General features: G+C 37.8%; 1 protein-coding gene across 1 annotated transcript in view; it reads left to right on the forward strand.

The window, feature by feature from the left end:
* Positions 1-27,108, forward strand: part of TDRD5 (tudor domain containing 5) — a 77,080-nt gene that overhangs the window by 47,941 nt on the left and 2,031 nt on the right. Inside the window, exons 15-17 of the mRNA XM_046683204.1 lie at positions 4,862-5,044; positions 5,789-5,932; positions 13,923-14,133. Coding sequence (XP_046539160.1) covers positions 4,862-5,044; positions 5,789-5,932; positions 13,923-14,133 — 538 coding nt within the window. The remainder of the gene's footprint in view (positions 1-4,861; positions 5,045-5,788; positions 5,933-13,922; positions 14,134-27,108) is intronic.

Below are 27,108 nucleotides of genomic sequence, written 5' to 3' on the forward strand. Positions count from 1 at the left end.
ATTGAGTTAGACTGGCATTCCTGGGATAAAGCCCACTTGGTCATGGTTTATTATTCTTTATATATTGCTGGATTCCATTCGCTAATATTTTGTTGAAGAGTTTTACATCTGTTTTCATGAAGGATATTGGACTGTAGTTTTCTTGTACTGTCCTTGCCTAGTTTTAGTTCCTGGGTGAAGCTGGCCTCATAAAATGAGTCCACAAGTGTTCCTCCCTCTTCTGTTTGCTGGAAAAGAGAATGTAGAATTTCATTTATTTCTTTTTTATTTTTTATCTGACATTTTTATTGTGATAACTGAAGATTCGTGTGCAGTTATAAGAAATAATACAGAGATCCCATGTAGTCTTTACCGACTTCCCCTAATGGTCCCACTTTGCAAAACTGTAGTATACTATCACAACCAGGATATTGATATTGATACAGTTGTCCCGCCACATGCCCAGCTGGGTGAGGGGTGTGGGATAGGTTGCTGAGAGACCAAAGAAAAGACCCAGAGACAGTGAATAAGACATATGGGTTTACTGGGGACTGACTTGCAGGGAAGGTCTAGTGGCACCCAGCTGGACTGGCAACGTGCACCTGCTATCTCCCCCTGAGAGAAGCTCGCTTAAGTAGGCAGAGGAACAAAGGCTGCGTGCTTGTCAACGGGGACTGTCCCTGTGTGACCTGTCTTCCAAGTGCCTGAGCCCTCCTGGAGAGCGTCTGTGTTCCCTCAGACTGCGAGGGTCTCTGTGCTAACTCTCCCCCAAGAAAGCAGCTGGCTTTGCCAAGCCCAGGACTGTTATCATCATGAGTGCTGGCACATAGCCCAGGCAAGGAGCCTCAAGGACACATGGTTTAAAGGGCACGTTGGCTAGTGCCCCTACATTTCACCCCTCATGTGTCCAGGTGGCCCTTACAATCTCATCGTGCCAGTCTTCCGCAGTTTCCCTTGAGCCAGACACAGAGAGGAGCATTGTAGCCAGAGTCCACCACAGCAATACAGAGCACAACACGAAAATAAAAGAAGTAGTAAAAAGCAAGGACAGGTTACTTGGCAGGAGGGGAGTAGAAATGGGAAACTGCACAACGTTCCTCCACTCTTGCAGGGCTCTCCAGACAGAGGCATTGGCAGCTTGGAGACGCCATGGTAACCCCATGGTTGAAGAGAGGCAGCTCGCTGCACACCCAGAAGTTGGAGTGGTTTTGTATGTCAGCAATGGTGCGTGTCCAAGCAGTGAAAAGGTTGGCAGATGTTGTTCTAAGGGCAAAAAGTAAGATGTTTAAAAGGAACTAAAACAGTGAGGTCATAACTGCCTAACAAGACACACCAGAGGGAAAGGATGAATGTACCTTGGGGAACTGAAGGTGTTACTGTGATACCCAATTTTAACTCTCTTCTCCAGGGGGCTATGAGACCACACCAGTGGGGCACCACCTGCCCATCCCAGGACCAAGTGACTGTGTGGGTCTCAGTAGGGAGCTCTTGTGGCAGAGGAAAAAGCAAGTTGTTTGGAGTGCCCATCTGTGGTTGTAGTGACTCTCCTTGATTAGCTCTTGTCTGTAGATGTACTGTCACATCACGTCCTTTTGTCAGCCTCTGATATGCACTGGGTTGGGTACACCTCTCACGTTCATTCAGTTGATGTATTACCATTGTTGGGCATCTTGTCTGGTGGGCTTGGATTTCTCAATACATTGCTGAAGGGACTGTAAAATGGTACAGCCACTCTGGAAAACAGGATGATAGTTTCTTCTGAAACTAACCATGAAATTACCATACAACCGAGCAATTGCACTCCTGGGCATTTATTCCAGAGAACTACATTCACACAACAACCTGTAAGCAGGTGTTCACAGCAGCTTCATTTGCAATAGCTAAAAACTGGAACAGCCTCAATGGGCAAATGGTGAAACACACTGTGACACACACATGCCATGGACTATTACTCAGCAACAAAAGGAACAGACTGTTGATACACGCAGCAACTTGCATGAATCTCCAGGGAATTACACTGAGTGAAAAAAGCCTACATGATTTCATTTACATAGCATTTTTAAAATGACAAAATATTATAAATGGAGAACTGATCAGTGGTTGCCAGGGATCAGGGATGGTGAGGAGAGGGCTGGTAGAAGGAAGGTGGGTGTGGCTATAAAAGGGCAATACAAGGGAACCTTGTGATGATAGATTTATTCATCACCTTGACTACACTGTTGGATACACGAACCTACACATGTCGGTACTGTATTGAACTAAATAACACGCACACACAAATAAGCACAAGTAAAACTGGGGAAATCTGAATAAGAATGGTGGATAGTATAGGGGCACTAGCCTACATGCCCTGTAAACCATGTGTCCTTAAGGCTCCTTGTCTGGGCTACGTGCCAGCACTCATGATGATAACAGTCCTGGGCTTGGCCAACCCAGCTGTTTTCTTGTGGGAGAATTAGCACAGAGACCTTTGCAGTCTGAGGGAACAAGGAGGCCCTCCAGGAGGGCTCTGGTTCCTGGAATGTAGGCATTGTTCGGTAGAATGTTCTATTAATGTCAATTAGATCCAGTTGATTGGTGTTATCATTCAGTTCTTCTATATCCTTGCTGTCTACTAGATTATTGATTACTAAGAAGAACGTTGAATTCGCCAGCCACAATCTTTATTTTGTCTATTTTCTCCTTTCTTCCAGTCAGCTTTTTTCTTTATCTTGAAGCTCTAGTGTTAGGCGCTATCCATTTAGGATTATGTTTTCTTGGTGAATTGACCCTTTTATCATTATGAGATGTTTTTCTTTATCCATGATTATTTTCTTTGCACTGAAGCCTGCATTGTCTGATAGCATTATAGCCACTCCAGCTTTATTTTTTTGAGTGTTTGCATGGTATATCTTCTTCCATCCTTTTACTTCTAACATCCTTATAGTTGAAGTACGTTTCCTGAGAGAACATAGAGTTTGGTCATGTTTTTTATCCATTCTGACAATCTGAGTTGGGTTTTTTTTTTTCCTTCTTTTTCTCCCCAAATCCTCCTAGTACATGGTTGTATATTTTTTTTAGTTGTGAGTCCTTCTAGTTGTGGCATGTGGGACGCCGCCTCAACATGGCCTGAGAAGCAGCGCCATGTCCATGCCCAGGATCCGAACTGGCAAAACCCTGGGCCACTGAAGCAGAGCACACGGACTTAACCACTTGGCCACAGGGCCGGCCCCTTGCAATCTGAGTTTTAATTACTATGTTTAGACCATTTACCTTTAATATAATTATGGATATGTTTTGATTTTAGGTCTATTACTTTATTATTTTTAAATTTTTATTATATTTTTATTATCGCTATTTGTATAGTTTTTTTCAGTGGTTACTCTAGGAATTAATCGGTATTTTACCACTTCGAGTGGAAGGTAGATATCTTACCACCGTGTACTCCTTACTGCCTTCCTTTCTGCTATACTTATGTATAATATCTATATATGTTGAGAATTTATAATGTTGTATTTTTTTGCTTTATACCTTCAAACGTATTCTAAAAAATTCAAGAGGAAAATAATAGTCTGTTCTATTCACCCAGATATTTACTATTTCTGTTGTTCTTCCTTGGTTTCTGATATTCCAGTTTCTTTCTGGTACCATCCCCTTTCTGGCCAAAGAACTTCTTTTAGCAATTCTTTTAGGGCAGGCCAGCTGACGGTGAATTCTTTTAGTTTTATTCATTGAGAGTGAATTTATTCATCTTCATTCTTGAAGAATATTTTTGCTGGATGTAGAATTCTAGATTGCCAGTTCTTTTCTTTCAGCTCTTTAAAAATTTCATTCTTCTTCTTTTTTGCTTTCATTATTTCTGATGCAAAATATGCAGTACTGGAATTGTTCCTCTGTAATAATGTGTCATTTTTCTTTCACTACATTCAAGAAGCTTGTCTTTAGATTTCAACGGGTTGATTATAATCAATCTAGGCATGGATTTCTTTGGGTTTATCCTGTTTGAGGTTTGCTAAGCTTTTTGAATCTGTAGGCTTATGTCTTTCACCAAATTTGGAAAGTTTTCAGGCATATTTCTTCAAATAATTTTTCTGCACTTCGCTCTTCCTCTTCTCCTTCTGTGACTCCAATGACCCAAATGTTAAAACCTTTTGATATTGTCCCACAGGTCCCTGAGGCTCTGTTTGTTTGTTTGTTTATTTTTTTCCCAATTTTTTTCTCTCTGTTGTTCAGATTAGATAATTTCTATGGAACTGTCTTCAAGTTCATGCGTTCTTTATTCTCATCTCTGCCCTGCTATTGAAAGGAGAGTCAGGAATCTCAATATTCAGTATAGAAACTTTCACTTAATTCCACTCTTTTTATCATGCTTGCTCCACCTTCAGTTCTACCCTCCAGAAGACCCTTTAGTCTTCCAGCAGGAGGAAGAGGCATAGTTTCCCAGGTTCTTGAAATAGGGGAGGGTAACTGGAGATCTGACTGCTGCTTACACAGACTTTCAACCAATGCTCTTATTTTCGTTCTCACTTTACACTCTCACTTCCAAAAACCTCACAGTAGCAATTCCTGAGCTTTTGCAGTATCTGTGGTATCAATTGCGGTTGCTGCTTGCTTTTTTCTGCTACAAGCTCAGGACTCTGCTTTCTTAAGACTGCTTAATAAGTTGTCACTTTTCTGTTTTCCTGTATCCAGAATGTAGATAGTATTTTCTCCTCTTCTGTTCTCTTTGACCATACCCCAAATCTCTTTACTTATATTTTAGTGATGTTTCAGAAGGGAATAAATTCTGTATTCAAACTGCCATCTTTACCTAGAATCAGGAAATTTGTAAACCTAAATTTTAAAATCTCGTTTTACAGGAACTATAAATTAAAGTTTTTCTTTGTCTTCTGATACATTCCAGGATGAGATCCCCACTGGAATGCCATGCCTGGAGTCAGTGACCATAGATGATGATATTTGGGATGAGAACTGGTTGCTTTTGCAGACTAAAATGGGAAACGGAGGTGATGCTGTCTCCCACTTATTTACCTCAGGCCTTGATGGGAAGAAGCCATATCCATCCTGTAAAGAAATGCCACCGAAGGTTAGATCCTTGGGGAAACAGAAAGCAAATCACTACTGAAAAAAGGAAATGTAAATTATCTGAGACTCAGGAAAGCTATACATTCTGGAATTCAAAAGGATTTATCAGACAGTAATTCAGAGGAATGCATTTTTTCCCCCCAAAGATGGTCGTGGTAGGGAGGGGGACAGGATGAAGCAGGAGAGAATAAACAATGTACTTATTGTACCTGTCTACCCTTTCAATCATTGTGATTTTTGTTTTATTCTTGGCACCTAATCATGGTTTTAGGATCTGTAAATAAACTGTTTTATCTAATTTTATTTTTGTTGCATTAGCCTTATAATATAACGTCTGGATCTCTGCAGTACAAATATTTGCTAATATTGGGCCTATCTATCTAAAATTTATTTCCCACAATTATTAGAAAGAAGAAATATCTACAGTTAAGTTGCTCCTCACTATTTGTGCCATTTGAATACTGGATGGTCATTAAGAATCATCTGGCCATGAAAACAGTATTGAGGAAAATACTACAGAGTTGTATTTATTTTTATGAGAACACATGGGTGTTCAAAAGAATTCAAGACGTTGGTTATGGACCAATAAAGCAAGAAGGAAAAGTCACACTGACATAAAAAGTTAATAAATACCTTTTCCTGTGTAATATGCATTGCTGCCTTGCCTTTACCTTGCCCAAGTTATTTTCTGTTTGGATCATGTGGCACTATATTTCAGTTTATAGTTGCAATTTTTTCTCTCTAGGATTGGTGTTTTTCTATGCCGAAAGATATGTGGGATGATTCATGGCAGCCTTCAGGCCTTGTGAATGGAATGAAAGTAGAAGTTCAAAAACCAGAAGGACTGGGCGCTCAGGAAAACAGTACAGACACAGCCAGGAGTCAGAAGGTGACTGTCTAATGAATGTTGTGACAGGTTCTCATGAGCAAGTGCTTTCATTTCTAGAAAGTGAAATTCTGGTTAATGATCTCTCTCTCAGCATTTGGTAGAATACATATACATAAAATGGATGTTGATTTTTAGATTAATTTCAATTAACTTAATATAGTTATTCATCTCTTCAGAAGAAAATCTCGAAGCTAGAATTAAAATATTGATTAAACTCTATGTTGGGATAGAGAAAATAGTATTTTCATGAGCTCTGTATCTGTCCTATCATCTAGGCCAGGTTTTTTTAATATTGCTTTGGCAGAAAGTACTAACCCTGAAACAAAATCTGTTTCTTTTGTGTTTCTCAAATATATCAAGTGTCCTGAAAACAGCAGCACAATTTGTGTGAATCATGAAATTTGGCTACCAGGCCTCTGTACTCTTGCGTGTTACATTGAAAATAAAGGAGTCAAATCTAGGAGACTCGTTGAAAAGCAGATTTGTGGAAGATGAACCTTCTGAGTGATCTATTTCCTGCAGAATGTGGTTACTTTGTGTGAGAGCACTCAAAGTATGCTGTATTACATAGAATAGTCTGTTCCAGAAATGTAAATTTCTTGAGAGCGTTGATTTAGTTTCAGGATAAAATAGACTTTTATATTTTATTTCTCATGTAGTTTGTTTCTAAGAAATAACAGCTTTATTGAAATACAATTTACATACCATGTAATTCGCTTATTTAAAGTGTACAATGCAGATGATTTTTAGTATACACAGACTTGTGCAACCATCACTACAATTCATTTTAGAACATTTTCATCACCTCTTCAAAAAAAACATGGTACCCATGAGCAGTCCCACCCCTTCCCCATCCTCCCACAGTCCTAGGCAACTACTAATCTGCTTTCTGTTTCTGTAGGTTTGCCTGTTTGGGGCATGTCATATAATATATGATCATTGTGATTGTGTTGTTTCCTTTGCTGTGCAGGAGATTTTTAGTTTCAAGTAGTCCCACTTGTTTCTTTTTGCTTTTGTTGCTTGTGCTTTTGGTTTCATTTCCAATAAATCATTACCAAGGCCGGTGTCATGAAGCTTTTCCCTTATGTTTTCTTCTAAGAGTTTTACAGTTTCAGGTCTTATGTTCAAGTCTGGAATCCATTTTGAGTCGACTTTTGTCTATAGTGTAAGATAAGGGTCCAGTTTCATTCTTTTTCATGTGGATATCCAGTTTTCCCAATACCATCTGTGGAAGGGACTATCCTTTCTCCATTGTGTACTCTTAGCATCCTTATCAAACATCAGCTGACTGAATGTGTGTGGTTTTATTTCTGGGCTCTTCATTCCATTGCTCTATGTGTCTGTCTTTATGCCAGTACCATAATGTTTTGATTACTATAGTTTTGTAGCATATTTTGAAATCAGGAAGTGTTATCCCTCCAATTTATTTTTTTCTCAATATTGTTTTGGCTTTTTGGGGTCCTTTGTGGTTCCATACAAATTTTAGGGTAAAGTTTATTTTTGTAAAAAATGCCCTTGATGTTTTGATAGGGATTGTATTGAATCTGTAGATCACTTTGGGTAGTATGGACATTTTAATAATATTAATTCTTCCAATTCCTGAACATGGAATGTATTTCCATTTATTTGTGTCTTCTTCCATTTCTTTCATCAGTGTTTTATAATTTTTGGTGTACAGATCTTTTACCTCCTCAGTTAAATTTATTCCTTGTTATTTTATTCTTTTTGATGCTATTGTAAATGGGATTATTTTCTTAATTTCCTTTTTGGATTGTTCATTGTTAGTGTATAGAAATGCAACTGATTTTTGTGTGTTGATTTTTGTATTCTCCAACTTTACTGAATTTGTTGATTAGTTCTAACAATTTACTGGTGGAGTCCTTAGGGTTTTCTATGTATAAGATTATGTCATCTGCAAACAGAGATAATTTTACTTTTTCCTTTCCAATATGGATGCCTTTTATTTTTTTTTCTTGCCTAGTTGCTCTAGCTATGACTTCTAGTACTATGTGAATAGATGTGGTGAGAGTGAGCATCCTTACCTTGTTCTTGATTTTAGAGGAAAAGCTTTCAGTTTTTCACCATTGAATGTGATGTTAGTGGTGGGCTTTTCTCATATGGCCTTTATTATTTTGAGGTAATTTTCTTTGTATTCCTAGTTTGTTGAGAATTTTTATCATGAAAAGGTATTGAAATTTGTCAAATGCTTTTTTCTGCATCTATTGAGATGATTGTGTGATTTTTTTTATCCTTCATTCTGTTAATGTCATGTGTCACATTAATTGATTTTTATATGTTGAACCATCCTTGCATCTCAGGGATAAATCTCACTTGGTGTATGATTATTTTAATATGCTGTTGTATTGGGATTTCTAGTATTTCGTTGAGAATTTTTGTGTATGTGTTCATCAAAGATAACGGCCTGTAGTTTTCCTTTCTTGTAGTGTTCCTTTCTTGTAGTGTCTTTGTCTCGCTTTGGTATCAGGGTAATGCTGGCCTCATAAAATGAGCTTGGGAATGTTTCTTCTCTTCAGTTTTTTGGAAGAATTTGAGAAAGATTGGTATTAATTCTTCTTTACATGTTTGGTAGAATTCACCAGTGAAGCCATCTGATCCTGGGTTTTTCTTTGTTGGGAGGTTTTTGATTACTGATTCAATCTCCTTAGTTGCTGTTGGTCTATTCTGATTTTCTGTTTCTTCATGTTTTAGTCTTTGTAGGTTGTCTGTAGGAATTTGTCATTTCTTCCAGGTTATCCAGCTTGTGTGTAATTTTTTTGTAGTAGTCTCTTAAGACCCTTTTTATTTCTGTGGCATCAGTTGTAATGTTTCTTCTTTCATTTCTGATTTTATTTATTTTTCTTCATTAGTCAAGCTGAAGGTTTGTCAATTTTGTTTATATTTTCAAAAAACCAACTCTTCGTTCCATTGATTTTTTTTCCTATTCTCCGTTTCATTTATTTCTGCTCTAATTTTTATTTCCTTCCTTCTGCTAATTTTGGACTTAGTTTGTTCTTTTTATAGTTCCTTAAGGTGTTAAGTCAGGCTGTTTATTTGAGATCTTTCTTCTTTTTTATCTAGGCATTAATCACTATAAATGTCCCTCTTCAGCTTTTGGTGCATCCCATAAATTCTGATATGCTGTGGTTTCATTTTTATTTGTCTCAAGATATTTTCTAATTTTCCTTAATTTATTTTTGGGACCCAGTGGTGGTTCAGGACTGTGTTTAATTTCCCAGATTTCTGAATTTAATCTTTATTTTTGATGGATATTTTCCCTGAGTGTCGAATTTTAGGTTGGCACTTTTTTCTTTCAACTCTTTGAAGATGTTATTCTATTTTGTCCTGGCTTCTGTTAAATTGTCAGCTGTCTGTTAGCATTGCTCCTCTGAGGGTAACGTCTTTTTCTCCTCTGGCTTCTTTTAAGATTTTTCTGTCTTTTGCTTTCAGCTCTTTGATAATTATATATTGAGATGTTATGTCCTTTGGGTTTACCCTGCTTATGGTTCACTGAGCTTCTTGAATCAGAAGATTGATGCCCTTCATCAGTTTTAGAAAATTCTGGCCCGTTTATCTAAGCAAATATTGTTTTTCCTCATTATCTCTCTCCTTTCCTGCTGGCATTCCACTTATACATATGTTAGAACTTTTGGCTAAGTTCCACATGCCTCATGGGCTCTGTTCTCTTGTTTACTTTCTTTCTTTTGCAGTACCTCAGTTTGGAGATTTTCTGTTGATTTTTCCAGTGCACTAATCCTGTCTTTTACAGGATCTAGTTTGCTGTCAAACCTGCTCATTGAGTTCTTAATTTAAAACATATTATTTTTTCAGTTCTAGAATATCCATTTATTTCTTTTTTATAGATTTAAATTCTGTTCAAATTCTCCATATTTTTATGAGTTTTGCCTATCACTTCCTCTACTTTCTTGAACATGTTAATCATAGTTATTTTAAAGTCTTTTTCAGATAAAGTCAATATCTGAATCAGCTTTGGGTATGTTTTTGTCTGTTTTTTTTTTTCCTTCCCTAGTTGATCTTGTCATTTGATCCTGTTCTTGGCATGGGCCAGGGAGTGGGGGAGGTGGAGAAAAGGGAAGCGTACCTCATGATTCTTTTTAATTGAATGTTGGACATTATGGATAAAAAGTTACGGAGGTACTGGATGGCTCACCCTCCTCCAGGGAGGGTAAGCTGTCCTGTGCCCAGCAGATACCAGCCACTCACCTTAACACACGCTCTGAGGCTGGTTTTAGGCTTTGTATGGACTGCTCTATTTCACTTTGTCCTAACTCCTTAGATGTGGCTCCTACTCATAAAGCATGACCTTGTGGGGATCTCAGCTGCAAACCTTGCTGGGGCTCAGACTCCATCCTCTGGCTCCTCAGCTTTATTGAGATATAATTCACTTTCAATACAGTTCACCTATTTAAAGTGTACATTTCAATGGCTTTTAGTATATTCACTAGTATATTAGCATATTGTGCATCCATCACCACCAGCAGTTTTAGAAAATTTTTATTATCCCAAAAGAAACCCAGCATCCCTTAGCTGTCACTGCCCCCCCCCCCCCAAGGCCCTTATGCCCCCAGGCAGTCACTAATCTACTTTCTGTTTCTATTGATTTGCTTATTCTTAGGGATGTTTTATGTAATTGGAATCGGTACAATATGTGGCCTTTTGTGTCTGGCTTCTTAGCATAATCTTCTCAAGTTTCATCATGTAGCATGTATCAGTACTTTATTTCTTTTTATGATTGAATAATACATTGTATGGATAGACCACATTTTGTTTATTCTCAGCTGATGGACAGTTGAGTTGTTTCCAGTTTTTTGCTATTATGAATAATGCTGCTGTGACATTTGTGTAATTTTTTTTTTTAAAGATTGGCGCCTGAGCTAACAACTGTTGCCAATCTTTTTTTTTTCTGCTTTTCTCCCCAAATTCCCCCCAGTACATAGTTGTATATTTTTAGTTGTGAGTCCTTCTAGTTGTGGCATGTGGGATGCCACCTCAGTGTGACCTGACAAGCAGTGCCACGTCCACACCCAGGATCTGAACCAGCAAAACCCCGGGCCCCCAAAGTAGAACACACAAACTTAACCACTCAGCCACAGGGCTGGCCCCTGTGTACATGTTTTTGTGTGGACCTATATTTTGAATTTTATTAGGTATATACCATGGAGTAGAATTGGTGGGCCATTTGGTAACTCTGTTTAATGTTTTGAGGAATTGCCAGACTTTTCCAAGCATCTGCACCATTTTACATTCACTGGCAATATAAGAGTATTCCAGTTTGTCCACATCTTTGTCAACACTTGTTATTATCTATTTTTTTATTATAGCCATCTTAGTGGGTGTGCAGTTGCGTGTTATTTTGGTTTGGGGCTGTGCTTTTGATCGCATATGTTAATGTTTCAGAAATCATGAACTTGTTTCTTGAGCTTCTGCCACTAACCTCTAGTTCCATGAAGGTATATTTTCAGACAACTATGGGGCAGTCAGTCATTGATAACTATGGAGGGATAAATCTGATATAGCAGTGCTTCTCAAACTGTAATGTGCGTACAGATCACCTGAGAATCTTGTGAAAATGCAGGTTCTGATTGAGCAAGTCTAGGATGGGGACTGAGGTTCTCCATGTCCAGCAAGCTTCCAGGGGATGCTGAAGCTGCTGGTTGGCGTACCACACCTTGAGCAGCAGGGCTAGACCACTCCAGAGGAAGAGACGCTTGCTTTTCAATTAAATGTTTCAATTGACTACAGGTACCTGCTTTCAAAGTGTCCTTCAAATTTAGAAAGCATCCCCCTGTCTTCTTGTTTTTCAGCATGAAAATCTGTCGGAATGTGTCTTAAATATGTTGTAACAGTGCATCTTTCTTCAAAATCATGTTTATGAGAAAAAAAAGAGATAGAGCTTTTAAAAATTTATTTCTGATTTTGATTGTTATTAAACTACTGAAAATAGGCAGCAGGGCATACAGTAAAAAGCACTTGGTCTGAGAGTTTTATAAACCAGGGCTTAGTCTTTACCACCAACTAAATTTACAGGTTTCAACAAGTTACCTTTTGGAGCCTCAGTTTGTCCATCTGCAAAGACTGGTTTAGACTAGTGATCTTTAGAACTGTAAAATTTATCATATTAATGTTTACTGAATTGTTACTGAAGCTTTATTGAAAGAACTCTCTGGTGCTCAACCTTATTTTAAGTGAGAGTAAACTTAAAGGGTAATTAAAGCACACACGTAAGTTGCATAAACCAAGCAAAAATTTGAATCCAGGTCTTTGGTTTCCCAAAGTACCATATTATATGGCCAGTATAGCTATCTGGAATTTTATTTTATGTTGGGGAAGATTCTCCCTGAACTAACATCTGCTGCCAGTCTTCCTCGTTTTTTTTTGTATGTGTTCCGCCACCACAGCACGAGCGCTGACTGACGGGTGGTGTAGGTCCACACTCAGGAACCGAACCTGGGCCGCCAAAGTGGAGCACGTCAAACTTAACCACTAGGCCACCAGGGCTGGCCCTAGCCATCTGGAATTTTAGAGTTTCATTTTTTTCTGTCAAAAAAAGGTTACACATGTAGCCATTTGTATATTACATGATTATATAAGCCACATTCATGCCAGCCATGTTTGAAAGTGAGCAAGATTTTTTGTCACAGGACAAAAGAGGAACACCAGCTAATCTAAAATGTCTACTGCACATGAACCTGAAGAACATACAAAGCTGCATTTTCTGTTTGTGTATGATCATTGTTTCAGTTTACTCTAGGCCACTCCCAGACTGTAAGCCACTTGGGTCAGTTTGTTACAGCCTAGTCCTGGTAGGGCCTGTGTTAGTCATGTTAATGCCAGTTAACATCACAGAAGGTAAGTGCTGCTAAGTTACCATAGACTATTTCTACTTCAGCAATGACTATAAGGTACGACATAGCATCTAATGGTTAAAATTTGGCACTCCATTTACTTTAGCCCAAATTTAGCCTCTGTTTGGGACGTTAATCTTTTTCTCTCAAACTCTGCTTCTTAATACTCCATTTTGTCTCTTCTTCTAAGGAGCCTTCCTTTAACTCCTTTGTGTTCTCCTGGTGTGGTGTTCACACTGCAGAATACCTCCCTTCACGGCTAGCTGCAGCACATAGACTGTTTCCCTAATGGAGAACCGGGAGCTCCTTAGGGACAGGGATCGTTTCTTGCTGGGAGGCGGTGTGGTGGAGCACAGAGAACATGGATGGGGCTGAGTTCAGATTTCTACCTGCCACTTCCTGGTTGACATTGGATAACCTGCTCTGCCTCTCATAAAAAGCATTACACTAAGAGAAAGAAGCCATAGTCGTCTTCAGACATAACACCTATCCTAGAATGGTTGTACCAATGTTTAAATGAAGAAACGCTTGCAAATAGCCTAGCACTGCCCGACAGTGAGTGCTCACTGAATGTTATTTCTCTGTTTCCTGCCACTCTTCCTTAGCTGTACATGGCAGCACTCAGTGCCATGTTTGTTCATAATATGTGTTCAAAAGTGTTTCTTGAATTGAATTCATGGTCACTAATTTAGAGAAGGACTTGTTTTTCCTAGAGAGTATCTAGGTTCTTAAAAGTGAGTTTTGTTTGGGGCCAGCCTGGTGACGCAACAGTTAAGTTCACATGTTCCACTTTGGCAGCCTGGGGTTAGCCAGTTTGGATCCCGGGTGTGGACCTACACACTGCTTGTTGAGCCATGCTGTGGCAGGCATCCCACATATAAAGTAGAGGAAGATGGGCATGGATGTTAGCTCAGGGCCAGTCTTCCTGAGCAAAAAGAGGAGGATTGGCAGCAGATCTTCGCTCAGGGCTAATCTTCCAAAGAAAAAAAAGTGAGTTTTGTTTATTAATTATGATATGAAAAATATCTGTCTTTTGTATATAAGTAAGGGACCAAAACAGGCTTAATTGTTCCTATTATACTAACAGTTACTTTTCATGCTTTTGCCTCATTTTTCCCATTCTGCAGCAGCCAGTCTTAAAGAGTTCTTCAGATTCTTCCACATTGCCCCAGTTGGAGGAGTTCTACATCTCTCTTATCCAGTCACAGCAGTCAGCAGAAGGGGACCAGGTTGAGCCTAACGATGTTCAGAATCAGGAAAAGCAAATTCAGCTGTCCACGGCAGCACTCAGTTCAGCTCCTACAGTGGTTGATTCCCCAGAAAATCACTCTAGTTCAGGTAGGTTTACGTATAATCGGCAAATATAATGTTCGCTATCCTGCCAAAAACCTTTGTTTATCTTTTTCAGAACATAACTTGAAAAATTGCTGATTGTATCATTTGTCTCAAATCCTCATATTATTTCTAGGCTCCATTGTTTCCTTTTACTTTACCACTCTTCTTTTTTTCTGTAATTCAGTGTGTCTGGGGGCATCAGGTTTATATACAGTAAAATTCGCCAATTTTTAAGTGTACAATTCTGTGAGTTTTGACAAAAGTATACAGTCTTATAACCACGACCACAATCGTATAGAACATTTCCATCAATCTGAAAGGTTTCTTCATGTCCCTTTGCAGTCAGTCCTTCCCTCCACTACTTGCTGGCTCCTGGCATGTTACTTTGCCTTTTCTAGAATTCTGTATAAAGGGAGTCATACAGTATGTAGTTGTTATGTCCTACTTCTTTCTCTTAGCATAATGTCTTACAGATTTATTTAGTTTGTTTCCATTGTCAAAAGTTTGTTCCTGTTTATTGCCAAGTAGTACCCAGTTGTGTGGATATACCATAATTTATTTATCTGTCCACTAGATGATGGATATCTGGGTTGTTTCCAGATTTGGGCCATTGTGAATGAAGCTGCTTAACATTCACATACAGCTCATTGTGCAGACATGTTTTTTATTTCTATTCAGTATGTTCCTAGGAGTGGAATTGCTCACTCATATGGTTACTGCATGTTTAACTTTTTAAGAACTGCCAAAATCTTTTCCAAAGTGGCTGTACCATTTTGTATTCAGACCAGCAATATATGATGGTTTTGTTGCTCTGTCGGCTTGGCCAGCACATGATACCATCAGTCTTTTTAAATTTTGCCATTCTAGTGGGTGTCAAGTGATATCTTACTGTGGTTTTAATTTACATATCTCTAGTTGCCAATGATGTTGACCATCATTCGTATGCTTATATGCCACCTGTATATCTTTAGTCAATTGCCTGTTCAAGCATTTGCTCATTTTTATTGGATTATCATCCTTGTATTCATTTGTAAAAATTCTTTATTCCAGACACAAAATATGTGTTAGATATATATATGTATTGCAAATATTTTCAAGTGTGTGGCTTGCCTTTTCATTTCCTTAACAACGTCTTTGGAAGAGCGAAAGTTTTTATTTTGATGAAGTCAGATTTACTGATTTTTTCTTTATAGTTTGAGCCTTTTGTGTCCTATTGAGAAATCTTTCCTAACCCAAGAAACTAAGATTTTCTCAGAAAAGTTCTAGAGTTTTAGGTCTTAAATTTAAGTCCGTGATCCAGTTCATTAATTTTTGTATATGGTGTGATGGGAAGATCAATATTTATTTTGATTACATATAAATATTCAGTTGTTTCAGCACCATTTGTTGAAAAGACTTTCCTTTCTCCATTAAACTGCCTTGATATCTCTGTCGAAGTCAATAGGCTGTGTATGTGAGGGTCTGTTTCTGGACTTGCTGTTATGTTCTAGTAGTCTGTGTATACACTGTCTTGATTACTGTGGCTTTATAATAAGTCTTAAAGTCATATAATTTTGTTCTTTTTCAAATTGTTTTGGCTATTCTAGGTCATTTTACACATGAATTTTAGAATTAATTTCTACACAAAACCTAAAAGTTTTATTGGGATTTTTTTTTTTTTATCTATAGATCAGTTTGGAGAGAAGTGACATCTTAACAATATTGAGTCTTCTCATCTGTGATGATGATCTATTGCTCCATTTATTTCAGTCTTTAATTTCAGCAGTATTTCGAAGTTTTTAGTTGTATTGGTATTACTCATATTTTGTTAAATTCAACCCTAGGTATTTCATGTTTTTAAATTAGTGTATAAATGGTATTTTTATTTTAATTTTTGATTGTTGCTAGTTTATTGAAATATGGTTGATTTTTATATATTGTCATTATATCTTGTGACCCTACTAAATTTAGGTGGTCGTGTCTTTGGGATTCTCTGTAAAGAATTATATCATCTGGGGGGGGGGAAAGCAGTTTACTTTCAGTGAAAATTGCTTTCTTCCCTTTTTTGTGTGCTGATTATGAACTCCAATATGGGGTTGAATAGAAGAGGTGAGAATGAAATCCTTGCCTTATTCTTCACCTTTCAGGTAAGGATTTAGTCTTTCACAAATAAAGTATAATGTTAGATGTAGGTTTTTCATAAATGCCCTCGTCAGGCTAAGTAGATTCCAGTTTATTCCTAGATTTCTGATAGCTTTTATCATGAATGGGTATTAAAGCTTTTCAAATGCTTTTTCTCTATCAGTTGAGATGAATTTTTTTACTAGGCTGTTCCTAGGGTGAATTGCATTGATTTTCCAATGTTAAACCAACCTTGCATTCCTGGGATACTGCCCGCTTGATCATGATTTTTTTTAATTGAGGTAACATTGGTTTATAATGTTATATAAATTTCAGAGTACATCATCATATTTCGAATTTTGCGTAGACTACATCATGTTCACCACTCAAAGACTGATTACCGTCCATCACTGTACACAGGTGCCCTATCAACTGTTTCTCCCTCCTTCCTCCCCCCTTCCCCTCTGGTAACCACCAATGTAATCTCTGTGTCTGTGCATTTGTTTGTTGTTGTTATCTTCTATTTATGAGTGAAATCATATGGTGTTTGACTTTTCTCCATCTGACTTATTTTGCTTATACCCTCAAGGTCCATCCATGTTGTTGCAAATGGCTGGATTTCATCTTTTTTTATAGCTGAGTAGTATTCAATTGTGTATATGTATACCATGTCTTCTTTATCCATTCATCCATTGATGGACACTTAGGTTGTTTCCAGGTCTTGCCTGTTGTGAATAATGCTGCAGTGAACATAGTACAACTATCTTTATGCATTTGTATTTTCGTCATCTTTGGATAAATATCCAGAAGTGGAATAGCTGGATCATATGGTAGATCTATTCTTAATTTTTTGAGGAATCTCCATACTGTTTTCTTTAGTGGCTGCACCAGTTTACATTCCCAGCAGCAGTGCGAGAGTTCCCTTTTCTCTATGTCCTCTTCAACACTTGTTATTTCTTGTCTTGTTAATTATAGCTATTCTGACATGTATGAGGTGATATCTCATTGTTTTCTTTTGCATTTCCCTAATAATTAGTGATGTTGAACATGTTTTCATGTGCCTGTTGGCCATCTGTATATCTTCTTTGGAAAAATGTTCAGATCCTTTGCCCATTTTCTAATTGGATTGTTTGTTTCTTTGTTGTTGAGTTGTATGAGTTCTTTATATATTTTCGATATTAACCCTTTATCACATATATGGTTTGCAGATCTTCTCCCAATTGTTAGGTTCTCTTTTGGTTTTGTTGATGGTTTCCTTTGCTGGGAAGAAGCTTTTTAGTTTGATGTAGTCCCATTTGTTTATTTTTTTTCTTTTGTTTCCCTTGCCTGGTGAGATGTGGTATTTGAAAAGATGGTGCTAAGCCCAGTGTTGAAGAGTGTACTGCCTATGTTTTCTTCCAGAAATTTTATAGTTTCAGGTATTACATTCAAGTCTTTAATTAATTTTGAGTTGATTTTTATGTATGGTGTAAGATAATGGTCTACTTTCATTCTCTTGCATGTGGCTGTGCAGTTTTCCTGCATCATTTATTGAAGAGACTTTCCTTTCTCCACTGTATATTCTTGGCACCTTTGTTGAAAATTAGCTGACAAGAGATGTGTGGTTTTGTTTCTTGGCTCTTGATTCTGTTCCACTGACCTGTGTGTCTGTTTTTGTGCCAGTACCATGCTGTTTTGATTACTATAGCTTTGTAGTATAGTTTGAAATCAGGGAGTGTGATACCTCCAGCTTTTTTCTTTTTTCTCAGGATTCCTTTTGCTATTTGGGATCTTTTGTTATTCCATATAAATTTTAGGATTCTTTGTTCTGTTTCCATGAAATGTGTCACTGAGACTTTGCTAGGGATTGTATTGAATCTGTAGATTGCTTTAGGAAGTAGAGACATTTTAATTATGTTAATTTTTCCAACCCATGAGCACAGAATATCTTTCCATTTCTTTGTGTTGTCTTCAGTTTCTTTCAGCAATATTTTATAGTTTTCAGTATGCACGTCTTTCGCCTCTTTGGTTAAATTTATTCCTAGGTATTTTATTTTCTGTTGAGATTGTAAATGAGATTCTATTCTTAATTTCTTTTCTGCTATTTTGTTGTTAGTGTATAGAAATGCATCTGATTTTTGTATGCTGATTTCGTATCCTGCCACTTTACAGTATTCATTATTTATAAGAGTTTTTTAGTGGATTCTTGAGGGTTTTCTGTATATAAAATCATGTCATCTGTAAATAGTGACCATTTTACTTCTTCCTTTCCAATTTGGATCCCTTTTATTTCTTTTTCTTGTCTGATTGCTCTGGCTAGGACTTCCAATACTGTGTCAAATAAGAACACTGAAAGTGGGCATCCTTGTCTGGTACCTGTTCTTAAAGAGATAGCTTTCATTTTTTCACCATTGAGTATGATAATAGCTGTAGGTTTGTCATATATGGGCTTTATTATGTTGAGGTACTTCCTTCTGCACCCATTTTATTCAGACTTATTGTAAATAGATGTTGTATCTTGTTGAGTGCTTTCTCTGCATCTATTGAGATGATCATATGACTTTTATTCATTTTGTTGATGTGTATCACATGGATTGATTGGCAGATGTTGAACCATCCCTACATCCCTGGAATAAATCCCATTTGATCATGGAGTATGATTTTTTTAATGTATTGTTGTCTTCAATTTGCTAGTATTCTGTTGAGGACTTTTGCATCTATGTTCATCAGGATACTGACCCATAATTTGCTTTTTTTGTGTTGTTCTTGTTTGGTTTTGGTATCAGGGTAATGTTGGCCTCATAGAATGAGTTAGGAACTTTCCCTTGCTCTTCAATTTTTTGGAAGAGTTTGAAAAAGATAGGTATTAAGTCGTCTTTGAATGTTTGGTAGAATTCACTGGGGAAGCTATCTCGTCCTGGACTTTTGTTTTTTGGGGAGGTTTTTGATTACTGTTTCAATCTCCTTACTGGTGATTGATCTATTCAAGTTCTCTATTTCTTTTTGATTCAGTTTTGGAAGCTTGCATGATTCTAAAAATTTATCTGTTTCTTATAGATTATCCAATTTGTTGGCATATAGCTTTTTCTAGTACTCTGTTATAATCCTTTGTATTTCTGAGGTGTCCATTGTTATTTCTCTTCTTGTGTTTCTGATTTTATTTAAGCCTTCTTTCCTTTTTTTTTGGTGAGACTAGCTAGAGGTTTGTCAATTTTGTTTGTGTTTTGAAAGAATCAGCTCTTAGTTTCATTGAACTTCTTTTTTTTTCTTTTGGTCTCTATTTCATTTATTTCTGCTCTGATTTTTATTATTTCCTTCCTTCTACTGATTTGCTGCTTTGTTCTTTTTCTTGTTCCTTTAGGTGAACTGTTGTTTATTTGAGATTTTTCTCATTTCTTGAGGGAGGCCTGTATTGTTATAAACTTCCCTCTTAGTACTGCTTTTGCTGAATCCCATAAATTTTGGCATGTTGTATTTTCATCTTCATGTGTCTCCAGGTACTTTTTGATTTCTCCTTTGCTTTCTTCATTGATCCAATAGTGGTTAAGTAGCATTTTGTTTAATTTCCACATATTTGTGGCTTTTCCAGTTTTCTTCTTATAGTTGATTTCTAGTTTCATACCATTGTGATCAGAAAAGATGCTCAGTATTATTTCAGTCTTCTTAAATTTATTGAGACTTGTTCTGTGGCCTAATATATGATCTATCCTGGGGAATGTTCTCAATGCATTAGAAAAGAATGTATATTCTGCGTTTTGGGGGTGGAATGTTCTGTGTATATCTACTAAGTCTCTCTGGTCTAATGTGTCATTTAAGGTCAGTGTTTCCTTATCAATCTTCTATTTGGATGATGTGTCCATTGATGTAAGTGGAGTGTTAAAGTCCTCTACTATTATTGTGTTACTATTTCTCCTTTTGTGTGTGTTAATAGTTGCTTTATGTATGTAGGTGCTCCTATATGGGGTGCATAGATATTTACAAGTGTTATAGCTTCCTGTTGGATTGTTCCCTTTATCATTATGTAATGCCCTTCTTTGTCTCGTGTTACAGTTTTTGTTTTAAAGTCTGTTTTGTCTGATATAAGTATTGCTACCCCAGATTTCTTTTCATTGCCATTTGCATGGATTGTCTTTTTCTATCCCTTCACTTTCAGTCTATGAGTGTCTTTAGGTATGAAGTTTGTCTCTTGCATGCAGCGTATATATGGGTCCTTTTTTTTTTTAAGTTCATTCAGCCACCCTGTGTCTTTTGATTGGATCATTTAATCCATTGACATTTGAAGTAGCTACTGATAAATATGTACTTATTGCCATTCTGTTACTTTTTTTTCTGGGTGTTTTAGTAGTTCTTCTGTGTTCCTTTCTTCTCTTGCTCTCTTCCCTTGTGATCTGATGGCTTTCTTTAGTATTATGTTTGAGTTCCTTTCTCTTAATTTTTCATTTATTTATTATAGGTTTCTGGTTTGTGATTACCATGAGGTTCATGTTCAATAACCTTCGTAAATAGTAATCTATATTAGGTTGATGGTCTCTTAAGTTTGACCTCTTACTAAAAGTCCTAGACTTTTACTCCTCTCCCCCCACATTTTATGTTTTTGATATCATATTTAACCTCTTTGTGTATCTCTTAACCTCATATCATGGAGATAGATGTTTTTAGTACTTTTGTCTTTTGACCTTCATATTAGCTTTAAAGGAGGTTGATCTGCTGCCTTTACTGTATATTTGCCTTTACCAGTCATTTTTTTCTTTGATAAAATTGTGGTCTTTTCTTTTCCACTTAAATAAGTTCCTTTAGCATTTCTTATAAGCCTGGTTTATTGGTGATAAACTCTTTTAGTTTTGGCTTGTCTGGAAAACTCTCTATTTCTCCTTCAATTCTGAATGATAACCTTGCTGGGTAGAATATTCTTGGCTGTAGGTTTTTTCCTTTCAGCACTTGAAATATATCATGCCACTCCCTTCTAGCCTGTGAAGTTTCTGCTGAGAAGTCAGCTAGTTTCCTTTGTATGTCACTTGTTGCCTTTGTCTTGCAGCTTTTAGGATTCTCTCTCTATCTTTAATTCTTAACATTTTAATTATAATGTGTCTTGGTGTGGCTCTCTTTGGCTTCCTCTTGTTTGGTGCTCTCTGTGCTTTGTATACCTAGATGTTTGTTTCCTTTGTTAGGTTGGAAAGGTTTCAGCTATTATTTCTTCAAATAGGTTCTCTGCTCCTTTGTCTCTCTCTTTTCCTTCTGGGACACCATTAATACAGATGTTAGTATGCTTGATATTGTCCCAGAGGTCCTTTAGACTGTCCTTGTTCTTTTTAATTCTTTTTTCTTTTTGTTGTTCTGCTTGGGTGATTTCCTCTACTCTTTCATCCAGCTCACTGATCTGTTCTGCTGTGTCATCTACTCTGCCATTGATTCCCTGTAGTGAATTTTTCATTTCCTTTGCATTTTTCAGTTTTTCAGTTTTGTCTTGTTTTGTTTAAGGAAGATTAGCCATGAGCTAACATCTACCGCTAATCCTCCTCTTTTAGCTGAGCAAGACTGGCCCTGAGCCATCTTCCTCTACTTTATACGTGGGATGCCCGCCATAGCACAGTTTGACAAGCAGTGCATAGATCCACACCTAGGATCTGAACCAACCCTGGTCCGCTGAAGTGGAATGTGTGAACTTAACCACTGCACCACTGGGCTGGCCCCAGTTTTTCAGTTTTGATTGGTTCTTTTTTATATTTTCCAATTCTTGGTTGAAATTCTTACTGTGTTCATCTATTCTGCTCCCAAGATCAGTGAGCATCCTTATGACTATTAGTTTGTACTCTCTATCAGGTAGATGGTTTATCTCTGTTTCATTTAGTTCTTTTTCTGAGGACTTGTCCTCTTCCCTTATTTGAAACATATTCCTTTGTCTCCTCATTTTGCCTGCTTCTCTGTGCTTGTATCTATAAATCAGGTAGATCAGCTACATCTCCTCATGTTGGAGATGTGGCCTTATGTAAGAGATGCCTTACAGGGCCCAGTAGTGTGCTTTCCTCTCATCACCAGATGCAAATGTTCCAGGAGTGTCTCCTTTGTGGGCTACATGTGTCCTTCTGTTGTGCTGGAGTTAATCGTGCTGTGGGTGCACAGGTAGGCTAGGCTGGCCCCCGGGCTGGCTGGTTGTAAGGCTCAGCTGCATGTGGCTGCTATGGTCACTTTAGTCACTTTATTAGGTGGGGCAAGCCCCAGCATGGCTGGCTGCAAGGTCTAATGGCACACACCTGCTGCTGTTTTGCTCTTAAGTGAGTCAGGCCCCCAGTGTGGCTGGTTGCTAGGCTTAGGGGTCACAATTGCTGTAGGCCTCAAGCCAGTGAGGCTATTGTCAGCTTTCTCAGGAGCACAGCTGGGTGGGGCTGGCCTCAAGCATGGCAGCACACAGTCATTTCAGGCATTGGAAGTGGGGCAGATCCCCTGTGTGGCTGTTTGACATGGCCAGCAGCACAAGTCTGCTGCAGCCAACAAACCCTCGGGCCCACACACCCCACCAATGCAGTCCCACCCCAAATGGATGCCCTGCCCCACTGAGGCAGGCCCACTTGCCCTGCTGCGGAGGTCCCACACACCCCACCTGTGTGGGCCCACAAGTTCCCTGTGGACTTGATGGTGGGTGGGGCCAGTCCCTAGTGGGGGTTGCCTCCTCTGGCTTAGCTGGATTAAATCAGTGCTGTAGTGGGCGGGGCAAACCCATGTGCTAAGAGGCCAAGGGAAGAACTCCAGTGGCATCTGCCAGCATCTGTCATGCCTGTACTGGGTCATAATAATGGCTGCTGCCAGTGTCTCAGTCCGTGAGGAGGTGGGCCCATCCATCTCCTGCATCTCTGAGATGCGCTCAGAGTTTATCAAGTGAGTCTCTGTTACCAAAGGTCTATGCACCTTTCTGGTGTCTTTGTGTTGGTTTCCAGAACTGGTGAGTCTGTGCATGGACCCTTTAAGAGCAGGCTTTCTTTCTCTTGTGATTGACACCTTCTCTGGGGTTATTCCGCATTGATTTTAATAGCTAGCAAAGCCAGGTATTATGGCACTTGTCTCAGTTGTGCTGAATTCAAAGGCTGCTTATTGTGGCAAAGCTCTCCTCAGATCACCCGCTCCTCCAGGAGAAGCTTCATACCTTAGGACTGCTCCCGGCCGTGAAGCGCCACAGCTGGAAGGTGTTTTTCCCTCAGCAGAGGGGGTGTTTCTGCCTCTTCCACCTCTGTCAGTGTTGTCCCTTGTTGTGGGAGTTCTTTTTATCCAGGTTCCTGCTCTCTCAGAGGCCACTGTTGCACAGGGGCTTGTAGATTTGTTGCGTCCATAGGAGGAGGTGAGTTTAGAGTCCTCCCATGCTGCCATCTTCCCAGCAGTCCTCCCCATGATGTCTTATTTATTTTATAGAGTGCTGGGCTCTTTTCTTAAAATCTTAAGAATTTTTGTGTCTGTGTTCATGAAGGATACTGGTTTCTAGTTTTTGTGTGTCTGTGATGTCTTTGTCTTGCTTTGGTATCCAGAGAATGCTGCCCTCGTTGAATGAGTTGGGGCATGTTCCCCGCTCTTTTCTTTTCTGTAAGAATTTGTGTGGAATTGATGTTATTTCTTCCTTAAACACTTGGTAGAGTTCAATACTGAAGCCTTTAGGGCCTGGAGTTTTCTCTGTAGGAAAGTTTTTAAGCTACAAATTCAGTGTCTTTAATAGATATAAGGCTCTTTGGGTTATCTGTTTCTTCTTGAATGAGCTTTGGTAGTTTTGAATTTCAAAGATTTTATCCAAGTTGTAAAATTAGCATGAAATGTTCATAATATTTCTCTTAAGCACTGCTTTAAGCTGCATTTCATGAATTTTTTTTCATGAATTTTGATATGTTGTTTTTATTTTCATTCAGTTCAAAATATTTTCTAGTTACCCTTATGAGTTTTCTCTTCAAGAAGTATGTTGTTTGGAGATTTTCCAAATTCGTTTCTCTTATCTATTGATTTTTAATTAATCTTACTTTGACTAAGGGACATACTTTTAATCCTTTTAAATTACAACACTTATTGTATAGTCTAGAATATGTTTCATCTCTGTAAATGTTTTATGTATACTTTAGAACAATGTGTAGTCTGATATTAGGATAAGTATTTTATAATAAATTAAGTCAAGTTGATGGATAGTGTATAGCCTTACTAATTTTCTGTCTAGTTGCTCAATTATTGAGAGAGAATTGTTGAACTCTACAATTATATTGTTGATTTGTCTTTTTTTATTTCAGTTCTATCAGGTTTGTTTCAAGTACTTTGACACTGTTACTGGGTTTATTATGCCCTATTGATGAATCAACCCATTTATTATTATTAAATTACACACTCATTATCCACTGTAGTATTCTTTGCTGTGAAATCTACTTTGTTGATATTAATATAGCCACTCCAGCTTTCTTTTGATTTATATTAGCATGGTATATCATTTTCCACCTTTTTTCTTTTAATGTATCTTTATCTTTAAAGTGGAGTTCTTGTAGGCAGTATTGTAGTGTGGTCTTGCTTCTCTATTCAATTTCATAATCTCTTCTTTCTAATTGGAGTGTTTGGATAATTTAGTGTGATAATCAGTATGTTTGGGTTTAAATTTACCATTTTGGTGTTTTCTATCTTTCGCATTTGTTCTTATGCTTTTTTTCTCTTTTCTTTCCTTTTTAATTATTTTTTTATGATTCCATTTGTTTCCTTTATTGACTTAGTAGTTTTACTTCTTTCTTTCGTTTTTGCTCTTTGAATGGTTGCTTTAGGATTTATAATCCATATCTTTAAATTATCATTCTCAGATTGTTATCTGTATAGTATGAAAACCTTACAATAGCCTACTTCCATTTCCTTTTTTAATTTTAATTTTAATTTTTTAAATTTATTTTTGGATGTACATCATATTTTGAATTCTGTGTAGATTACATCATGTTCTCCACCCAAAAACTAATTATAGTCCATCCCCTCACATGTGAGCCTAATCACCCCTTTTGCCCTCCCCCCTCCCCCTTCCCCCATGATAACCACCAATCCAATCCCCAATGCTATGTGTTTTTTTTGTCGTTGTTTTTGCGATCATATGGTATTTGACTTTCTCCCTCTGACTTATTTCACTCAGCATAATACCCTCAAGGTCCATCCATGTTGCCATTTCCTCCACCCTGGCCTTTGAGCTATTGTTATATATTTTATTTCTTCATGTGTTGTAAACCTCAGAATTCACTCTTATTATTTTTGCTACCCAGTCACTTCTCTTTTCAAGAAATTAAAAATGAGAAAATTTTTTGTTGTTTACTCATGTTTGCCATTTCCAGTGCTCTTTATTCCATTGTGTACATCAGGGTTCAGCAAACTTTTTTTTAAAGAGCCAGAAAGTAAACATTTTCAGCTTTGCAGTCCACACAGTCTACACTGCAGACACTCACCTCTGCCAAGTAGCACCAGGACAGCCACAGGCGTACACAAATGAGCGAACATAGCTGTTTTCCAGTACAACTTTATTTAAGAAACAAGCGGTGGGCGTAGTCTGCCAGTGCCTGTTGTAGATCCAAGTTTCCATCTGGTATTATTTTCTCTTTGCTTGAAGAACTTAAACTTTTCTTGTAGTGCTGGTCTGATGTGTTCTTTCAGCTTTTGTGCATTAGAAAAAGCCTTTATGTTCCCTCCATTTCTTTCAGATTGTTTTTCTAGATATAAAGTGATAGGTCAACAAATTTTTCAGTGCATTAAAAGATATCACTCAGGGGCCGGCTGGTGGCACAGTGGTTAAGGGTGCACATTCTGCTTTGGCAGCCTGGGGTTCACTGGTTCAGATCCTGGGTGCAGACATGGTACCGCTTGGCAAGTCATGCTGTTGTAGGTGTCCCATATATAAAGTAGAGGAAGATGGGCACAGATGTTAGCTCAGGGCCAGTCTTCCTCAGCAAAAAAGAGGAGGATTGGCAGCAGATGTTAGCTCAGGGATAATCTTCCTCAAAAAAAGAAAAAAAAAAGATGTTACTCTGCTTGTCACTGTTGACATGAATTCTGTTATTGTTTTCTTTGTTCTCTGTAAAGTATTTTCTCTGGCTGCTTTTAGGATTTTTCTCTTGCAGACTGGTTCTCAACGATCTGATTATAAGGCACCTTGGTGTGGTTCTCTTCATATTTCTTCTGCCGGGGTTCATTGAGCTTCTTGGATCTGTGAGTTCAGAATTTCCATTAAATATAGAAAAATTTCCTTCATTATTTCTTTAAATATTTTTTTCTGTTGATGTTCCCTCCCTCCTCGTTTTTTTTTTCACTCCAGTTACAGGTTACACATGTGATAGGCCACTCATGTTTTTCCTCAGCTCCCCAATACTCTCTTCTTTCTCCCAGTCTTTGCTGTCTCTGTTTCATTTTGGATAGTTTCTGTTACTATGTCTCCAAGTGTACTAACCTTTTCTTGTTCAGTGTTTAATATGTTATTTTCCCATCCGGTATATTTTTCCATCTCAGAAATTGTATTTTTCATCTCAAGAGACTTGGTTTGGATCTTTTTAATATCTCCCATTTCGCTCCTCATTTATACTCATATTTTTCTCTGCCTTCTTGAATACCTGGAGTAGTCTTATAAAGCTATTTTAATCCTTGTCTTGGGAATCGAGCATATGTATCATTTCTGCATTCTGTCAATTGTATCCTGTCTGAATTGGCTTATACTGATTGATTTTTTTCTGACTAGTAGTCATATTTTTCTGCTTTTTTGCTTGTCTGGTAATTTTTATTGGATGGCAGACACTGTGAATTTTGCATTGTTGGCTGGGTCTTTCTTCTTTCTTTCATTTTTTCCTTTCTCCCTCCCTTCTTTCCTTTCCTGTCTGTCTGTATCTATCTATCCATCCATCTGTTTGGATGGGAGGGATGCAATGA

The sequence above is a fragment of the Equus quagga genome, chromosome 13, assembly GCF_021613505.1.
Source record: "Equus quagga isolate Etosha38 chromosome 13, UCLA_HA_Equagga_1.0, whole genome shotgun sequence".
Taxonomy (NCBI): Eukaryota; Metazoa; Chordata; class Mammalia; order Perissodactyla; family Equidae; genus Equus; species Equus quagga.